At 34.1% G+C, this 19863-nt stretch overlaps 1 protein-coding gene across 1 annotated transcript in view; it reads left to right on the forward strand.

The window, feature by feature from the left end:
• Positions 1-19863, forward strand: part of LOC125665416 (leucine-rich repeat-containing protein 15-like) — a 996853-nt gene that overhangs the window by 493226 nt on the left and 483764 nt on the right. The window contains exons 5-6 of the mRNA XM_056150956.1: positions 4296-4367; positions 5451-5522. Coding sequence (XP_056006931.1) covers positions 4296-4367; positions 5451-5522 — 144 coding nt within the window. The remainder of the gene's footprint in view (positions 1-4295; positions 4368-5450; positions 5523-19863) is intronic.

A 19863-nucleotide genomic window follows, 5' to 3' on the forward strand; every position in this document is an offset into this window, starting at 1 on the left:
TGATCAATTCTATAAACCCCATATCATACACAACTTACAGAACGGTAATTAAAGACCTCTGGAAATAACTGAGATGGGATCCAACGTTTTAAAAAATAGCCCTGGATTCAACAAATGCGTATCTACATCAAGCGTCGTAGATGCTATCATGTTTTTGATAACATTTAGTAAAGCCGACCGAAAAATACAGAACCGACCTTATATATCTGCATACACGTTTACAATATGCATCTATATATAAGTTATCAAATAATAATGGTATGAATGCCTCGTCTAAGTCAACAAATACGGAAATATAGGATACCCCTTCCGTGAATAAACGTTGAAACAAAATTGGCGAGTTTCTTGATTTTTATGTTGGAAATTGTCGACTTCTCATTTGTTTCTGATGAAATTGTAAATGCAGTTAAATCTAAATTATAATCTACTACAAACAACTGTAGAAGTACCGTGCATTTATCAAGTAGGGCCTGGAGACAAACAGTCTACCAACATGACTACTTATTCTGAGGATAGTTCAGAGATCATATTTATTATAACCACAACATGAACTGATGAAAATACTACCAACATCGTCTAATGTTGGGGAAACAATATATTTATAGTTTCAGTCAAGGTCGTAAATATAAATCAGTAGTTCTCTTGTCTGGCATTGACTCACATTTTTTCAGCAAATTTACATAAAAATGTATTACAAAAAATAATTATTTTGTGATTTAGAATTATAGTTTGGAAACCCATTTTGAGTCAGTGAGAAATTATGAACAAATCGACCATCAGCAGATAATATTGTGATATATTCAAACAGTTGGGATACATAAATAACATAACCGTGTAACAATACAGTATTGCTACATTGACACAGGAAGATGATTGTGGATAACTTTAAATTATCCGATTTGGCTTCAAATGTATGTGTTCGTTTAACATTAACATCTACGTTCTGTCAGGATAAAAAAACAAAAATACAACTAATTGGAAATATTTTGTGTTGTTTTTATTTCGAGTTGACAGGTTTATCTTTATTTAACAGATGAATAAAAATTAGTATTGCTATAAAATAAGCCATCGTTGATGGATCTAATTCTTGTGTTTAACCATATTTACTGCATATAATTACAACTGTATTTTAAACGAACTTGGCATTAATTCCACTTTTGGTAATCATATTTATACTCCAACTGCCCTTTCAAAAGACGACATTCTTCAAAACGATGCTTCAGTTTTAGACACATTTAATATTCCAGTCAATGGGTCGAATGAATATGAGTTACCGTACCTATACTGGATTCCTAAACTACATAAAAACCCTTACAAACAAAGATATATTGCTGGATCCAGTAAGTGCTCTACCAAGCCCCTATCTTTGCTCCTCACGGAAATGTTAACAGCTGTGAAGGAGAAACTTCAAACTTACTGTGCGACTACATATGCCAGAAGTGGTGTTAATCAAATGTGGATTCTAAACAATTCTAAAGAACTTTTAGTAAACTTGAAATCACAGAATTTTTCCCAAATCAATGGCATTAAAACCTTTGACTTTTCAACACTATACACGACCATTCCTCACGATAAATTAAATACTAGACTTGTTGACATCACAGACAGTTGATTCTTCAACAAAAACGGAAAACAGAAATATTCATGTCTAGTGATCAGTCATTCAAAAACTTACTTTGTTAAACACCACTCTGATTCCACGCACAAGTACTCTGAAGTTGAAATAAAAAACAATATGCTAGAGTTCCTCATTGACAATATCTTCGTGGTCTTTGGTGATCAGGTCTTCCAATAGTCTGTTGGAATTCCCATGGACACGAATTGTGCTCCTTTGTTAGTTGACCTGTTTTTATATTCATATGAAGCAGAATTTATTCAAAAACTTCTACGTCAGAAGAAAATATCTCTCGCTGTGACCTTCAATTCGACTTTTAGATATATTGATGACGTTTTGTCTATTAGCAATGCTAGCCTTCATCCATATGTCGATTCGATATATCCCTGTGAGCTCGAAATAAAGGAAACCACAGTGTCGTCCACTTATGCTTCATACTTAGATATTTTATTGAAAGTAGACATTAACGGCAAACTAACAACTCAACTGTATGTCAAACGGGATGATTTCAGCTTCTCCATCGTCAACTTCCCACATTTATGTAGCTATATTCCATTATCACCTGCATATGGTGTTTATATATCTCAACTGATTCGATATGCAAGAGCTTGTTCTGGGTATAGTCAGTTTTTAAATCGAGGTAAGCTACTGACAAACAAGTTGGTGGTACAAGGATTTCAACAGTCTCGATTGAAGTCAGGATTTTGCAAATTATATGGTCGTTATAACGATCTAGTTCATCAATACAACTTCGCATTGGGTCAAATGCTGTCTGACGTGTTTCATACCGAATGTTAAGCCGTTCTTGGCACACTGATTTCACTGCGGATAACTCCGTTTACTTGATCAGAACATGGGGACCAGGACGGGTGTGACCGGTCAACAGGGGATGCTTACTCCTCCTAGGCACCTGATCCCACCTCTGGTGTGTCCAGGGGTCCGAGTTTGCCCAACTATATATTTTTGTATTGCTTGTAGAAGTTATGAGATTGATCACTGTTCGTTATCTTCACCTTGCATATACCATTTTCTAGAATATTGAATAGATTTACAGAATAGCGTATTCCATCATTCTAGCGTTGATTAATTAGAATTAATCAGAATTTTTTTTTACGATTCAGATACACAAGTAACAATAAAATAACAATAATATATATGGACATAATTTATTTCTATAAGAATTGGATCATGTTGATGAGAGTAATTGTAGGAAAGGTGTATTCATTTGAAAACGGTATCGATATTTGTACCTCATCATGACATTGAATCATTCAGATCATCACACATTTGTAGATGACTAATTTGATAATAATTAATTAAATCATGAATCAGAGTGGTGTAGGTGTCATTATAAGAGTAATTGATAACATATTTGACATCATAATATTCCGTGCTGTGTGATATCATAGTTACATGTAAGATGAAAATGTGAAGATTCTGAACAATGATCAATGAAGAAGTGAAGGTGATGAACACCAATGAATCTCACTCTCTCATTCTAAATATAAACTTAAGGGGAGGGTAAAGACGAACCTCTGGAAATACCAGAAATGGGATTCAACGTTTTGAGTATTAACACTGAAAATAGAATAGGATTTAAGATGAAAAAGAGACTCGTTTATATATAGCAACATAGATAATATCTACTTCTTGGTGAGGTTGAGTAAAGCTGAAAAATGAATTGAAAAACAATATTGATATATGTTTGAAATATTTAACTACGTATTGTTTGTAAAACAATAATGTTAAGAAGCGAAAATAATAAACATTGATCAATCTAATGAATTCAAATATTCCGCGTGTCATCTTCGGCTTTATCAATGTATACTATTATATAACCCTGTTGACGTTTTTTTACGATGAAATTGTATGGACAGTTTACTTTGAATTGTAATTTTTTTACAAACAGCTTTCAAATCTGACATGGTGATGAAGTGCAGCATTGAGACATATTTTCTGTCAAAATTACTACATATTCTGAGTTGATATACCATCAATCCTAAAGGCACAACATACATTGATGGATATACTATCACAATAGTATACTATTGCGTACAATAATCCTTTCACAGTTTGAGATAAAAAGATGAGTAAATATAAGCCTGTTCAACATGGGGACACATTGTAAACACATTTTCATATAAATTATTATAAAGTTTATATCCTTTTCATTTAAAAGTTTAGTTTGGTAACTTGTTTTGAATCAGTGCGAACTTTGAAACTAAATTGACAATAAACAGAAAATGCAGCTTTGGATGGGATCAAATGGGAGACATAAATATGATAACCAGGTGATAATGGGATATCGATACATAGATATAGGAAGCTGGCGGTGAAGAACCTGAAATTATCCCATTTGTCATAAAGTCGATATGTTCGTATACCATTAACATTTTCGTTCTGTAAAAATATTCAAATATAAAAGAAATGTGGCTAATTCTCTGATGTTCTCATTTTGCGTTGGCTGGAAAATTTCTAATCAACATAATTATTGAAATATTTGTTACAAAATAGACAAACCGATCTTCATGAATTTAACTATCGTGTTTAATACCATATTTAATATAAACACTATTATTTTGCATTTTGGGTAAATATATATTTTGGGTAGACAGAATAATATATTTCAGCATTGTAGTGTTGTTCAACTAAGCTTAATCGGTAAATCTTTATGATTCAGAGACCTGGGGAACAATAAAATAACAACGTTGCCATCTGGAATATTTGATGCCTTGAAAAGTCTACAGGAATTGTAAGTATATGTGTGAAAATACCGAATAATTGTACCACAAGTGTATCATATCATTGAGAGGGATTGTACGAAAAGTGTATGGATTTGGGAATGTCACTATGTCAATGATACATGTACAACATTGCTTTCAGACCCTCATACAACACTACATCAATCTAATGACTTGAAATATTCCGTCTGTCAGCTTAGGCTTTATCAATGCATAACAGTATATAACCCCTTCAGTGAATTAAATCTTTAGACAAAATTAACACACTTCCTAATTTGTATGTGATACATTGTTAGTTTCTGATGTTCTTTTTAGCATGAAATTGTATCGAGAGTTTGACTTAAATTGTAAATTGTTACAAACATCTTTCAAATCTGACATGGTGATGAAGTAAATCCTGGAGACAGGCATTCTGTCAAAATGACTACATATTCTGAGTTGATAGACCATTATTCCTCAAAACACAAAATGCATGGATGGAAATACTATTGAAATAGTATAATGTTGTGTACAACAATTCTATCACAGTTTGAGATAAAAAAAGATGAGTAAATATAAGCCTTTTTAACTTGGGGACACATATCAGACACATTTTCATATAAGTCATTGTAAACTTTATATCCTTTTCATTTAAAAGTTTAGTTTGAAAACTTGTTTTGGATCAGTGCAAAATTTAAAAAAATTAAATTGGCAATAAGCAAAACATGCAGCTTTGATCTGAATCAATTGGGAGACATAGATATGAAAGCTAGGTGATAACGGGATATCGCTACATAGATATAGGAAGCTGACGATGGAGAACCTGGAATTATCCCATATGTCATAAAGTTGTTATCTCCGTATATCATTGACATATCTGTTCTGTGAAGGAAACCGATTCAAATAAGAAAGGAGTGGTGTTCTTATTTTGAGTTGACATAGCATTGGAAATATTTAATACAAAATAGATAAACCGCTGTTGATTGATCTAATTCTCGTGTTAAAAGTTATATTTATTGTAAATACCATTCTCTTGTATTTTGAATTTACATAGTATATTCAAGCATGGAAAGCTTTAATCAACTAAGTTTAATCGTTACACATTTATGATTCAGATTCCTGCAAGGCAATAAAATAACAACGTTACTGACTGGAACCTTTGATGCATTGTCGAGTCTTCAGACATTGTAAGTATATGTATGTAAAACTTATACGGTACCAATTTTGATGCACCAGATGCGCATTTCGACAAATAATATATCTTCAGTGATGCTCAATCGAAATGTTTGAAATCCGAAATAACTATGAAGTTTTAGCGTTAAATATAGCCAAACAGCGTGCCAAAAAAGTGGAGCCAAATTCGTCCAAGGATAAGAGCTATGCATGAGGGAGATAATCCTTAATTTTGAAGTGAATTTCTAAATTTTATAACAGCAATTAAAATATACATCCGTATTTTCAAGCTAGTAACGAAGTACTTAGCTACTGGGCTGTAGAGACCCTCGGGAACTAACAGTCCACCAGCAGAGGCCTCGACCCAGGGGTCATAATAAAATACCGATTATTTGTACCACAAGTTACCAATGTCAGTGAGGAGAATTGTACGAAAAGTGTACGGATTTGGAAATGTCACCCTGTCAATGATACAATATTTCTGTCAGATCCTCATGCAATAACAAAACACTCACTTGTAATACTGTCAATAATCATCGTATGAATAATTATAGTGCATGTACTGTCATTTGCGGCATTGGTAATGTATCTAACATATTGATATGCCACACTGTATGCTAACCTAGCTGAGATGAAGACGTCAAGATACCGAACAGTGATCAGTAAAGAAGAGAAAAAAAGAAGAAATATAATGAACTGTGATGAATTTTATAGATTTCATATAAGTTATAAAATCAAGAGAAGGGTAAATACGTCCCTCTGATTAAATAGCAGGTTGTTTAGAATATTATCACTGGAACAAGAAACCATGCAAAATAGAAATATTTATAATTATTATCGTAAAAAATCATTTCGTGGTGAAATTTCATTCATTGACCACTTATATTATTACCGTGAGAACAAACATTATCTTGCTTTGGCCTTCAATTTGATATTTAGATGTATCGTCAACGTTTTATTTATTAAAAATAATAACTTTTATTCATGTGTCGATTCCATATATCCCTGCGAGCTCGAAATAAAGAGACCACGGAGTCGTTCACGTGTACTTTATACTAAGATATTTTATCTTAAGTAGATATTAACGGCAAACTAACACATCAACTGTATGACGAACGGGATTAATTCAGCTTCTCCATTGTCAACTTCCCATATTTATGTAGCAATACTCCTTTATCACCTGCATATGATGTTTATGTATCTCAACTGATTCGATCCGCAAGAGCTTGCTGTGTGTATAGTCAGTTTTTTTTAATAGAGGTAAGCTACTGACAAACTAGTTGATGGTGCAGGGGTTTCAACAGTCTCGATTGAAGTCAGCATTTCGCAAATTATACGGCTATTATAACGATCAACCTATCATTGGGTCAAATGCGGTCTGGCGTGTTTCATATCAATTGTTAGACCGTTTTGTCACACAGATCTCGACTACGGATAATTCCGTCTACCTGGTCAGGATATAGGGCTCACGGCGGATGTTACCGGTCAACAGGGGATGCTTAATCCTCATAGGCACCTGATCCCACCTCTGGTCTGTCCAAGGATTCGTGTCTGCCCAACTATATATTTTGTTTTGCTTATAGGAATTCTGAGATTGATCAATGTCCGTTATGTTCACCTTTCATTGATTGTTGTTCGTTGTATTCACATTTCATTCATATTTCAAAAACTGTTTAATGTGTACATTTTTCATTCATATATCAAATTCACCGCCTAATTCTTCCGATTAAGGGAACAACCGTGGGAAACAAAATGTACTGTCATAACGTATAAGAAAAGAGTACGCGATGTTGAAAAAATCAATAGTTCAATATAAGAAGCATCAACTTATTATTATTATTGTTATTATTTTTATTGATTTATAAAGCGCAGCTCTACATATAATTTCATGCGCTGTACACTGTTTGTGTTAGTAATCAATGATAATATACCAATAACAGATCTGCAAGAGCTATAAAGGAAATACTAAAACAATATAAATCATTTAAATAAAACATGGTAGTAAGATGACAAAGTGGTTGACTTTGATTAGACATGATACAATTGGCACATAGGTATTCGTTCTTCTGAGAGAACGTGCAGCGTTGTTATGAGCCACTTGCAGTCGGTGCATGTGGCGATCGGTCATGTCAAGGAAGAGGGTATTGTGGTAGTCAAGGTGGGATATGACTTTTTCATTGATGACCTTCGCACACGCTTCCTGGGTGAGATGGGGTTTCACCTTGGAGATTCTCCTGATGTTGAGGTACATATCTCTTACCACGGAGCTGACTTGTATTTCCACTTGGTTTGAACATTTTATATCTATCTATTTGTAAACAGCGCACGTATAGTCACTATAGGTGCTAGTCGGCATTGTTGTCACTTCCAGAAATTGAAATTACAAATACTGAAAGAAGAATTGCAAAAAAACACTCCTGCGCTTGGATTAATTTCTTGTGTTTGTGCGGTGATATTAACCACACATTAGAGGTAAGGTCAACTTACATGTATCTGGTATTGAATGAGACGGGAATGGACAACTAAGCCTTGTTTTCATTCATCACACGTGTGAGCGATCACAGGAACTGCATGGTAATTCTGTCTACAATAATAACAGTAGAGGTCTTATATCATACTATCCCCTGACAACGGTAATCATATTTTAAGTAAGTTGTATTGTATCATTATTACAAAACCATCGGTTGAACCGTTCCCGTAGACCGAGATGCTAGATGCAGACGACATACTCGATAATCTTCATATGCCTAACATATTCATAGTGATTCGGTCTCTGTAGCTATAGGCAAATGCCCTTTAAAGTTCTCTAATGCATTGTATTACGGAATGAGTACTGCCATGATGATATTCATATATATTTAAATTTACCATCTAATCATTAGATAGTAAATATAAATATATATGAATATCACCATTCCAGTGTTTATCAACTGAGTTGAGAATATCTTTATGATTCTGATTGTTGAAGTATAATAACATTGTAACATTACCAAATGGAATGTTTGATGCGTTCAATAATCTACGGGTATACGGAGTCTATCTATATAAGTTTTACTTATTTTATGGCAATTGAATCTTTGGAACGCCACTCTTTCAATGCAATGAACTGTGTGTCAGATCCCCCTACATTCATACAATACTCCCTTGAAATACAATCATCATTTATCTCATGAAGCACAATATTGTATATGTTGTATGATATCACGATAAGTAAAGAGTTTTGATAACTCAGTTTAAATGAAAGGGTGAATATGCCAAACATTGATCAATAAAATATACCAAACATTGATCAAAAAAAAATGAACTATTGAACAGTAATCGAGTCGCACAAACAATACAGAAATTAAGACAAGTTAAACACGACCCCTGGAAACACTTGAGGCAGGATATAGCGTTTCAAATACAACAATGGAGATAAAAATATTTGATATTGAAAAGAGACATTCACAGACCATGAAATTAACTACTATGCCATTTAAACCATTCCGTTCTCGGTAAGAACATATGCACTCCGTTCAGTTAACAGCATCCAATGTTCTTCTCAAAGACCAAATTGTTCTGTTCTCAGAATAGTTGATAAACCGCCTTTCCTAAAAGGAAGCCAAAATACATTGATCAAAATGGAATCAAAATAGTGTAATGCTGAGTACAGCAATCCTTTATTTTTTTAAGGTGAAGTCAGTAAATATAATTTGGTTGTTCCCTTTTCAACATTGGGAAGTATTTGTATCGAAATGAGCATAAAAAAGCATGTGGGTCTTCTTTTGAATATCTGCGAAATTACAAATCAGAATGATCATCTGCAGATATGTGGTTGTCCATTGAATCAGTTGGGGCGCATAGACACCAAGGCAAAGTAATAATGGGTTATTGCTACATAAATATAGGAAGCTGACGATAGAGAATTCATCCTATTTGCAATAAAGTTCATCTCATAATTCCTATAAAGAATGCAAAATTAAGAGTTGGGTAAACACGGATCCCTGGATATGTGTTGCACGACACGAGTTGTATGTGTGTTCCACGCAACGTGTTGGATAAAAAAAAAACATGGCGGCCCTTTCAATTTTCGGCACCTTTGAAATCTTATTTTTTAGTGAGCTAAACATTGAAGTCCACGGAGAATCTCCGTGGATGCCACCGCGCATCTCGGTGGATGTGACCTGTACCTCCGTCGCTGCCGCCGTGTACTTCTGTGTAATAAAACAAAGAAATGAAATAAATAGTATAGATGTAACATCAAGAATAAAAATTCTGAAATCATTCACCCAAAAACCTTTTCGCTTGGCCAACATGCCCTCCATCCCATTCATTAATTAGAAATTAGCTTTAAGTCATTCAGTTTGTTTAAAGATACATTGGTGTTTTCGGTACATATCCGTTTACAGACCTCCCTGTAGACGTTCACACCTTTTATATGAAACGGCCAGATTCTCCACATCCAGTATACATAAATAGTATAGATGAAATAAATAGTATAGATGTAACATCAAGAACAACGACAATCACATGCGAGTAATTTCAATTTGATAAATGGAAGATAAAAAAAATGTGTACCAGAAGAGCAGTGAATTTTTGTTAACGTATGATTTCCATTGTAATTAGGAATAATTAATTACAATCCTTGTAGAAACCTAGCCACTGTGTGATTTAAGAAATTGAAGTCAGAAGGGGGAATTGAGACAGTTTGGGCGAATGAAGACTACTAGAATGTTGTTGTTATCTTATTGCTTTACAAAACTGCTACACAACTTAACCGGCAGCATACCCCTTCCGATACATTGAAAAATATAAATAATGTTAGCACGGGCTCTCTAAAGTTCAATCTGCTGTATGGTCATACTTCGTCATTCAAACCTTTTTTAAATAAAAAAAATGCTTGTCGGGTAGCGGAACTATGATTTATGACTTTAAAAATGATCTGTGTATGACGTGTACATTCTACGCGAATTTGAAGGGGTTTTCCGTGTATTTGAAAACAACAAAAGTGCTTGGCTTTTTGTGGAAAGTGGGAAATATATTGGGTCGGCTCAATATAACGTGATATTAGACTAAATTTGATATCACACCGACTCATTATATTTCACACTTTGCATACGAAGTAAAAAACTGGTGTTATTTTCAAATACCCAAACTAACTAACTGGAATTTAGTTCTATTGTGATAAATATCCTAGGAATTTGCATGGAATATAATTGTTATACACATGTCATTGTATTATACATATACTCCTATTTTAAAAGAAAATTTCTATCAAAGTACATTGAACATACGTCGCATTCAAATGTGATTAACTCGGGATTATAAATATAAATAATTCAATGGTTTGTATTTTTGCTTCTATTAATTATGTAATAAATTCCAATTTGTTGATTATTTGTCAAAATGTATATTAACACAATATGATGGAAGTGATCATGTACCTTGAACACCGAATTTGCCAGAGAGAGAGAAAGAGAGAGAGAGAGAGAGAGAGAGAGAGAGAGAGAGAGAGAGAGAGAGAGAGAGAGAGAGAGAGAGAGAGTATAAGGTTGTCATGGTTGGAAAGTAAATGTAAGGCTGTTATAAATAGGAGGTAATTAAATAACAATAGTTGTTATAGATAGAAGCATTGAGATTATATACAAGATAAATCCTTAGTGTCAAGAATCAAATAGTCAGGGTCTTTATGTTTTGTTGTGCTTTAGATTCAGAATATTTGTCCACGTTTCCCATTTATTTTCGAAATCTTAGAGTTTACAGTTTTTGTAGTCATATATTTCAATGTTGAAATGTGTGTTTTGATATTTATAAGTAATTTGTGAATAGATAGTCTTTATTCAAACAGCGCTTCCTATACATATATGACTTAAAAATCAAAAAGATTAAGTATGTTCCACTGGTTTTAGGATCGAGGTTTAGTCCAAGAGAGAGAGAGAGAGAGAGAGAGAGAGAGAGAGAGAGAGAGAGAGAGAGAGAGAGAGATCACATCGGTAATTATCAAATATCCCTATTACTTGTTGTACATGTATGCTTTTCATTTACTGAATATATACTAGCGGGAAAAAAACCTGTGCATTATAAAATTTAGTATGATTTTTCTATATTTATTGTTTATATTTATAAAATCTAAAGAATCGATAAAGGTGATGTTTTTAAACAATATCGCATAGTGCCCGACTCAGATGCACGGACTTTTTCATGGTTAGTGAACACATGTTGTTTATCGAAGTGTTCGTACGCACGAGTTTTACTGGCCAATATTGTTTGGAGTATGAAGTATAAACGGTTTGTTTGGACACTATTCGTTAAGGAAAGCACTTTAGTTCTGTAATACCACGACTCCGCGAAAACCAACGTGATCGTGCTATTGGGATGCTTCAAGCTGGAATGGCAAAAATGTCTTAGCAAGACACTTTGGAGTTCATCGGAACCCCATCCAGGCATTATGGTGACGTTTCCAAAAATCTGGTAACACTCGGGATCGACCAAGTCCTGGGCGTCCTCGTGTGACGTCGCGTCGACAGGACAACCACAATAGTCTTGTGCACCTGAGAAATCATTTCCAGACAGGAAGTTTGACTGCTCGTAGCATTCCTGGACTTCGACCAATCAGTCCAAGGAATGTGCGTAATCGTCTGCGCGAGCACAACATCAGCCCAAGACGTCCAGCGGTGTGCCCAATACTGCGTTAACATCATCGTATCGCTAGACTATCGTGGTACAGATGACATCTGCGTTTCAAAATTCAGGACTGGGCCAATATTCTGCTCACTGATGAATCCAGGTTTCATTTAAATATCATTTGGACCGTCACTGTCATTGTAGAGTGTATCGTCGCGTTGAGGAGCTGTACCAAAACGTTTGTGTTGTGCAACGTCGACAATTCGGTGGAGGTAGCAATATTGTGTGGGGTGGACTTACAGTACATGGGGGGACCCTTCTACAAATTTTCAATGAAAATCTCACCGGCATCCGCTATCGACACGAAATTAGTCAGCCCCATGTGATACCCTTCATACAGAGACAGCAAAGTAACCTACACGTTGTACGTGTAGTCAGGGACTTTTTCGTTCAACAGGATGTCGATATCTTACCTTGGCCAGCTGTTTCCTCCGATTTATCGCCGATTGAGCACGCCTGGGATGAAATGGAACGACGTCTGCCATTTACCTAATCAGCCAGTGACATTGGGTGATTTAGGCCAGACTTTAACCAACATCAGGAACAACATCCTTCAAGCATTTCTGAAAACTTTAGTGGCACCAATGAGGCGCCGTTGTCAATCATGCGTGAATGCAAATGGTGATTACACGCGTTATTAACTTTTTTAATTCAAGTTCGAATATCAGTGTATTTCGAGAGTGCTGAAATTGACGTTATTCAACATTAACATTAATGGATTATAAACTGTTATAACGATTACATTTGTTAAAAAAATAGGATTTGGTCATTGTTATTTTTTATTATTTTTTTTCATATATTAAATAATGCATAATCTCTTTTTTTCCCCCACTAGTATACTAATTCGTATTCACTAAATGAATTGCCAGCGGTACGCATTATTATTAAACATCGAATTTAAGAATATTTCATTGAAGAAAAGGATTACAAAACTTAAAGAAAAATTATCAAAATCATGTTTTCTCAAGAACATAATATATAATGTTTGGAATCGTTGGAATGGGCTCAACATGCATAAAAACAATATAAGTACAGTGTATCAGGAAGAAAATATTGATCTTTATTTTTACCCCTGATTAGGACATTCTTTGTAATTTGTAGAAATAATTAATTCTCTACAAAAGAACTATTTGATATTAGTAGTTGAGGTTATTTCCTGAGGTGCACATTCAGGCATTTTACACACATGTGAAAAACACGTTGATTCAACGGTAATCTTGTTTGGGGATAAAACAACCCTTCTTCTTCTGCCTCGAACGACCTTTAGGAAGATTTGTCTCCACCTTTAGTAGTGCTATGTATTCTGTATGAATTCTTAGTTTAAAATTCCTAGCGTAAATTAACACAATTTGGGAAATTCTAATTTCTGTGTTCAATTTAGAAATTTAATTCTGCATGTAATTTTAGGTTCTAAAGTTGTATTTAGACAATATCAAGGTAGATGCTCGTCTGGGTCACTAATGAACTCTAAAGTGTCTCGATAACACTGACTATTTCAAAAAATTCGTTTTACGTCCCATAACGCGAAGTAGTATCCCTCGTACGATTTATGATAATCCCCCTTTTACCTTTAATTGGTTCTGTTCAAGGTACAAACTTTGAAAATATTTCTTATACAAAATGGAAGCAAATCATGCTAACTGTTGCAAATACACTGTATATAAATGGAGGGTTTTTTGTCATAGACTGTCGTAATCTGTAGATTGTAATCGTTAGTTTTAAATGTGTACATAAAATAAATATGTTGGTTTTTTTTTCTGTTCTGTTCAAATAAATTTATAATTTGATTATGATATACTCTCCTTTAATTTTGAAGAAATCAAGAATATCTTATCTGAACATTTCAAGCAAATTTTACAATACGCATATTGTAGAATAACCCTTCTTCTTTTGCTTTGAGCGTATACTCTATGAATTCTAAGTTTAAAATTCCTAGCGTAAATTAAAGCAATTTGGGAAATTCGGATTTATGTGTTCAGTTTAGAAATTTTATTCTGCATGCAATTTCAGGTTCTAGAGTTGATTCCTCGTCTGGGTCAGTAATGAACTCTAAAATACCTCCCAAACACTGAATATTTCAAACAATTCGTTTTACGTCCCATAATATCTCTGGTACGATTTACGATAATTCTCTCGGTAACAGGGTATCACTACTCTGACGGTGTAGGACATGGTCCTAGTTATTTTATTTTGTCGTGTTGACAAACAGCTTGTGTTGTGCCGTACATTTCAATCGTATCACTAGATATCCTCACCGTATTGACCATTTTGAACACTTGAAATTCAACATCACTATCAGTGCCATTTCTCTTCGGCTACATATTCTTTAGAACCAATATTTAGACAATATTTTACATTCAATTTCTTGTAATGGACACTTGGATAGGTTATTTCTGTATCATTTGTGTACACGTCTTAAAACGCAAAATTGTCCATCCATATTTTAAACATTTCTTTGCTTTAACCAATATTTGATCTTCTAAAATATGTTACCCCCTACTTTGAATACCGAAACAATAAATGCAACTGCTGACTAATTAGGTGATTATTATCTTAACCACTAATCACATGTGAACATCACCTCTGTTTGATATGTCAAGTGTATTTGATTGGATCAGTGAGGATATCTGATTGACGAAATATACATTCCATTATAGTACCGCAAATGTAGTATTTGTACGAAATTGAAGATTACATTCGTCTGAAATATGAAATACTGTAATTACCAATTAAACATTTTCTGTAAATTCAATAAAGATCAATAACTGATGAAAAAATCAAATGTCATCATTGTGCTTTCAAATGAAACTGTTTGAAGGAAATGTCGTGATTTTATTATAAGATTAAACATTCTTTTTGAAGAATTTATCGATGCGTAAACTCCGGACCTTTTACTCACAAACTAAATAAAAGTGCGAAGTTTACACATCGATAAATTCTTCAAAAGAAATGTTTGATTCTTATAATTCCAATTCATTCACTTTATTAACAATTGTAATGATTTGAATAGTTTCCCCGCATTATATGTTATTTGTTTTCAGGCGTGTATAAATACATCGCGTTTTTCCGATTTATTGATGTATAAACTCTTGTTCAGCTTTATTTTTGTCCAATCAAAACAATTGTAATAAATGACATTGAAATTATACAAAGTTAGTTCTATTTGAAAAGTACCACGCCAGTCTAATATATCAGTGATGAAACAAAAAAAAACACGATATTCCAAGAGAAAAGTAGCACAACAGTCAAGCCGATCGTAATATACATTTGGTATACTAATGGACAGTTGCTATGCAAATTTGACATTTTTGATAATTTAGTTGTCTACAAAATATCACACCGGTAATTTTCGAATCAAAATTAATTTAGTCAATTGCAGTTCCATACAATTAAGATATATTTTTACATGCAGACTTTTCTCATTTCCCACTTTTCTTTTCTTGATATCTGTACCCCTGCTTAGTACATTTTGCATAATTTGTAGAAATTGGAGCATTTCCGAGTGCGTTATTATGGCATCAATTGATCAATTTTATTTTGATTGCATTTCTTTTCTTTGATAGTCATATATAATGGAACTCATGACTGGTAGGATACCTATATCCTGGTCAGGGAAACAATCCGTATTCCAGATGAGTTTTTAAAGAACGGTCTAACAATCGGTATGAAACAGGTTAGACTGTATTTGGCTTGATGATAGATTCTATTTGGCAAGTACATCGTAATAAAGACCGTAGGATGTGCGAAATTCTTATTTTAAACTAGACTTCTGAAACATCTGTAACGTCCACATCTGTGTCAGTAGCCTGCCTTGATTTCAAAACTCGTAATACGAAGAATAAACGCTTGTACATCAAATCGGTCGAAGCACAAATCACCGTATACAGGTGATAATAGGATACTGCAGCATAAATGTAGAAACTTGACGCTGGAGAACTATCATAAAACTGATTTCTTTATTTTGCAGTTAACATATATGTTCAATTGAACATTTAAGTACGAAGTAGATATACAAGACGCTCTTGTTTCTTTCATTTACGAGTTCACCGGGATATATCGAATCGAAATATATATGAACTTGATGATTGTTAACATATGAAACGTTGGAGATATATCTAATTGGTGATATGAAGGCCACATCAAGACGTTTGTTTTTTCTTTTTTTTTCTGATGTAGAAGGTTTTGACCAACATTCAGCACAACTTGTGTATATGGGAATCATAACCGATTTCTTGGAAGTCCTGATCACCAAAGATTACGAATATGTCATCAATATGAAATCATGTGATCGTTTTAACACGAACTTCGGAGTATCTGTGAAATTAGAATGATGTTAAATAAAGCATCATGTTCTCACATGAATACATTTACAGAATACTATATTTCATCAATTAAGGCTAACATGGTAATCTTTCATTCAAATATCTGCATACAATGTCATAGCAACGTTACCGAATGGAATCTTTGACGCATTAACAAATCTACAGAACTTGTTAAGTATATCAATATGGATACTGATTATTTGTTTTCCAGACAACAATGTTAATGAGAATAACTGTAAGGAAACTATCTACTTGAACCCTTTTTCTATTTTAACATTGCTCTGTGAATACTACGGAATCTGTATCACATTCGAATTCACTAATATATTACTCTCTGTTATTCGTCTGAGGAATAATCATAGTGTATGTAATGATTTATTGATGAAAATTACAATATCTGACATATTGATAAATCATAGTGCGTGATGGCTTACTTTAGATTTGGGAGAGGGCCGATATAGGCTTTGCCTGTTGCCCAATCATGTAGAGTTTCTCAATAAAATATGTTTAACTCAAATACCTTAGTTTAGATGAAGAGGTCAAGCTACCGAACTGTAAACAATGAACAAGAGAACATAGTAAACAATGATCAATTCTATAAACCCCATAACATACAAAACTTACAGAACGGTAATTACATACTTCTGGAAATAACAGAGATGGGATCCAAAAATATTCCTGGATTCAACAGATGCACATTTACATTTAGCATCGTAGATGTAATTATCTTCTTGATAACATTGAGTAAAGCCGACACATGAATACAGAACCGGTCTTCCATACCTTCATACACGTTTAAAATATGGATGAAAAGTGAACATAAAAAACAGTGAACAATTTCATCTATATATAAGTTATAAAAAAATACTGATATGAATGCCTCGTCTAAGTCACCACAAGTGTTACCAATACGGAAGTATAGGCCATCCCTTCCGTGAATAAACATTTACGCAAAGTTGGCGAATTTTCTGATTTTTATATGGAAAATTATCGGCTTCTAACTTTTTTTCTGATGAAAATGTATCCCTATTACAGACAACTGCGATTTTAACACTTAACACATTCCAAAAGACGTACGAACATTTCAAGTAACTTTTGTAATGCGCATTTTGCACAATAACCATCCTCATGTTGCCTTGAGCGACCTTTAGATGGGCTTTCCATGACCTCTATTAGTATCGTGTATATTCTATGAATTTTTAGTTTAAAATTTTTAGCGTAAATTAACATAAATTGGCAAATTCGAATATATGTGTTCAGTTTAGAAATTATATAATGCATGGGATTTTGATTTAGATCCTAGAGTTGGATTTCAACAATTTCATGGTAAATGCTCGCCAAGGTCACTCATGATTTCTGAATTCTTACTTAACACTGACAAAATATTCGTCTATACCGTCCATGACGCAAAATGATATATTTGGTACGATTTACAACAGTTTCCTCCGTAGAGAGATGGCACTACTCTGACGGTTTAGGACACGATACTTATTAAGTTATATTGCCGTCTGGACAAACATTCTGTGTTCTGTCCGAACTATCAATTTCATCACGAGATCTACTTACCTTATTGACGATTTTGAGCACTTGTAATTCAGCGTCACTATCAGTGTCATTTCTTTTTGGCCTACATCTTCTTTAGAACCAATATCTAAGAATAGTTTACCTTAAATTTCCTGTAACGGGCAGTTAGATTGCTGACTTCTGTATCATTTCTGAACACATCTATCCTCCATACTTTAGTCTTATTCATTTGCTTTAACCAACATTTGGTCTTCTAAAATGTGTTACTTCTGCCTTAAATAACGGAAAAATAAGTGTAACTCCTGAATAATTAAGTGGTTATCATCTTAAACACTAATCACCTATGAATATCAACTCGGTTCGATATGTCAAGTGTAATTAATTGGATCAGCTAGGATATCAAATTGACCAGATGCAGATTCCATTATAATACCGAAAGTATGTTCACTAGGCAAGATCCAACGTTTTGAATATTAGCATTGGAGATAAGAATATTTAATACTAAAAAGACAAGTTAGCACATCGTGAAGTGAACTACTACACTGCTCAAACCGTGGCGTTCTCGATAAGAACTGTTCCTACATGGAACCGTTCCGTTATCACGCAGCGTTCCTCTCCAAGACCAAATCGTTACGTTCTCAGAATATTTGATGTACCAACTTTCCTAAAAGCAAAACATTTCATCGACCAAAATGCAATCAAAATAGTCTAGTGCTGAGTAAAAATCCCTGTCATATTTTGAGATTAAGTCGGTTAAAATAAGTTGGTAGTTCCTTTTCAATATTACATCATATTTGTATCAGAATGTGCATAAAAGGTTTGTCATCCGTACATATTTTAATTTAGTAACTTGTGTTGGGTCTGTGCAAAATTACAAATCATATTGGTCATCAGCAAGTATATGTTTGTCTATTGAATCAGTTAGAACATATTGGTACCATGACAAGGATAAGGGAGGGTTATTGCTACATAGATATAGGTAGCTGACGACGGAAAACCTGAAATTATCCTGTTTGCCATCACATTTGTCTAATACCTCCTATAAGGAAAACAAAATTAAGTGTTGGAGAAACAGGGATCTCTGGATATACCAGATTCAGGAACAAATGCCTAGGAGGAGTAAGCATCCCCGATATCACCAGTCAAATCGAAGGGAACCTCGTGATATCACACCGGTAATTCTCCAATTAAAACAATTTCTGTGAATTGTAGCTCCACAGATTAAACAAAAACAGTTTCCTTTTATTCTTCCCTCTTCATTAATGTACCCGTGATTAGGAAATGTTGCGTGATTTGTAGAAATTATCAACTGTTTACGGAGGATTTGTTTGATGTTAGTATCTGGGGTTACTTCCTGAGGTGCATGCTGATGCAGTTTACACACACCTCCTCTTGATTTGAGCGACCCTTACATGAACTTCCCCTGACCCTTATTGTTATCATGCATAACTCTATGAAGTCTTAGTTCCAAATCCCTATTGCGAATTACATGTAACATAATTTGGCAAATTCGAATGCATGGATTTACTGATTCATTTCGAACATTCGTGTTTAGAAATTTTATTCTGTATACAGTTTTAAATCCTAGAGATGAATTTAGACAATTTTGATAAATGCTCGTTTAGATCACTCATGATCTTTATAGTTCCCCCAAAACAATGCAGGCTTCAAAGTATTCATTTTTGCTGCCCATAACGCGTAGTATCTCTGGTACGGCTGACGACAGTCCCCTCCGTTGAAGGATTTCACTGCTATGACGGTGGAGGACACGGTCCTATTTCTGCTGTTACCGTCAGGACAAACATTCTGTGTTCTGTCCTACATATCAATTTTATCACTAGCTGTA

The sequence above is a fragment of the Ostrea edulis genome, chromosome 10 (genome assembly GCF_947568905.1).
Source record: "Ostrea edulis chromosome 10, xbOstEdul1.1, whole genome shotgun sequence".
NCBI classification, from domain to species: Eukaryota; Metazoa; Mollusca; class Bivalvia; order Ostreida; family Ostreidae; genus Ostrea; species Ostrea edulis.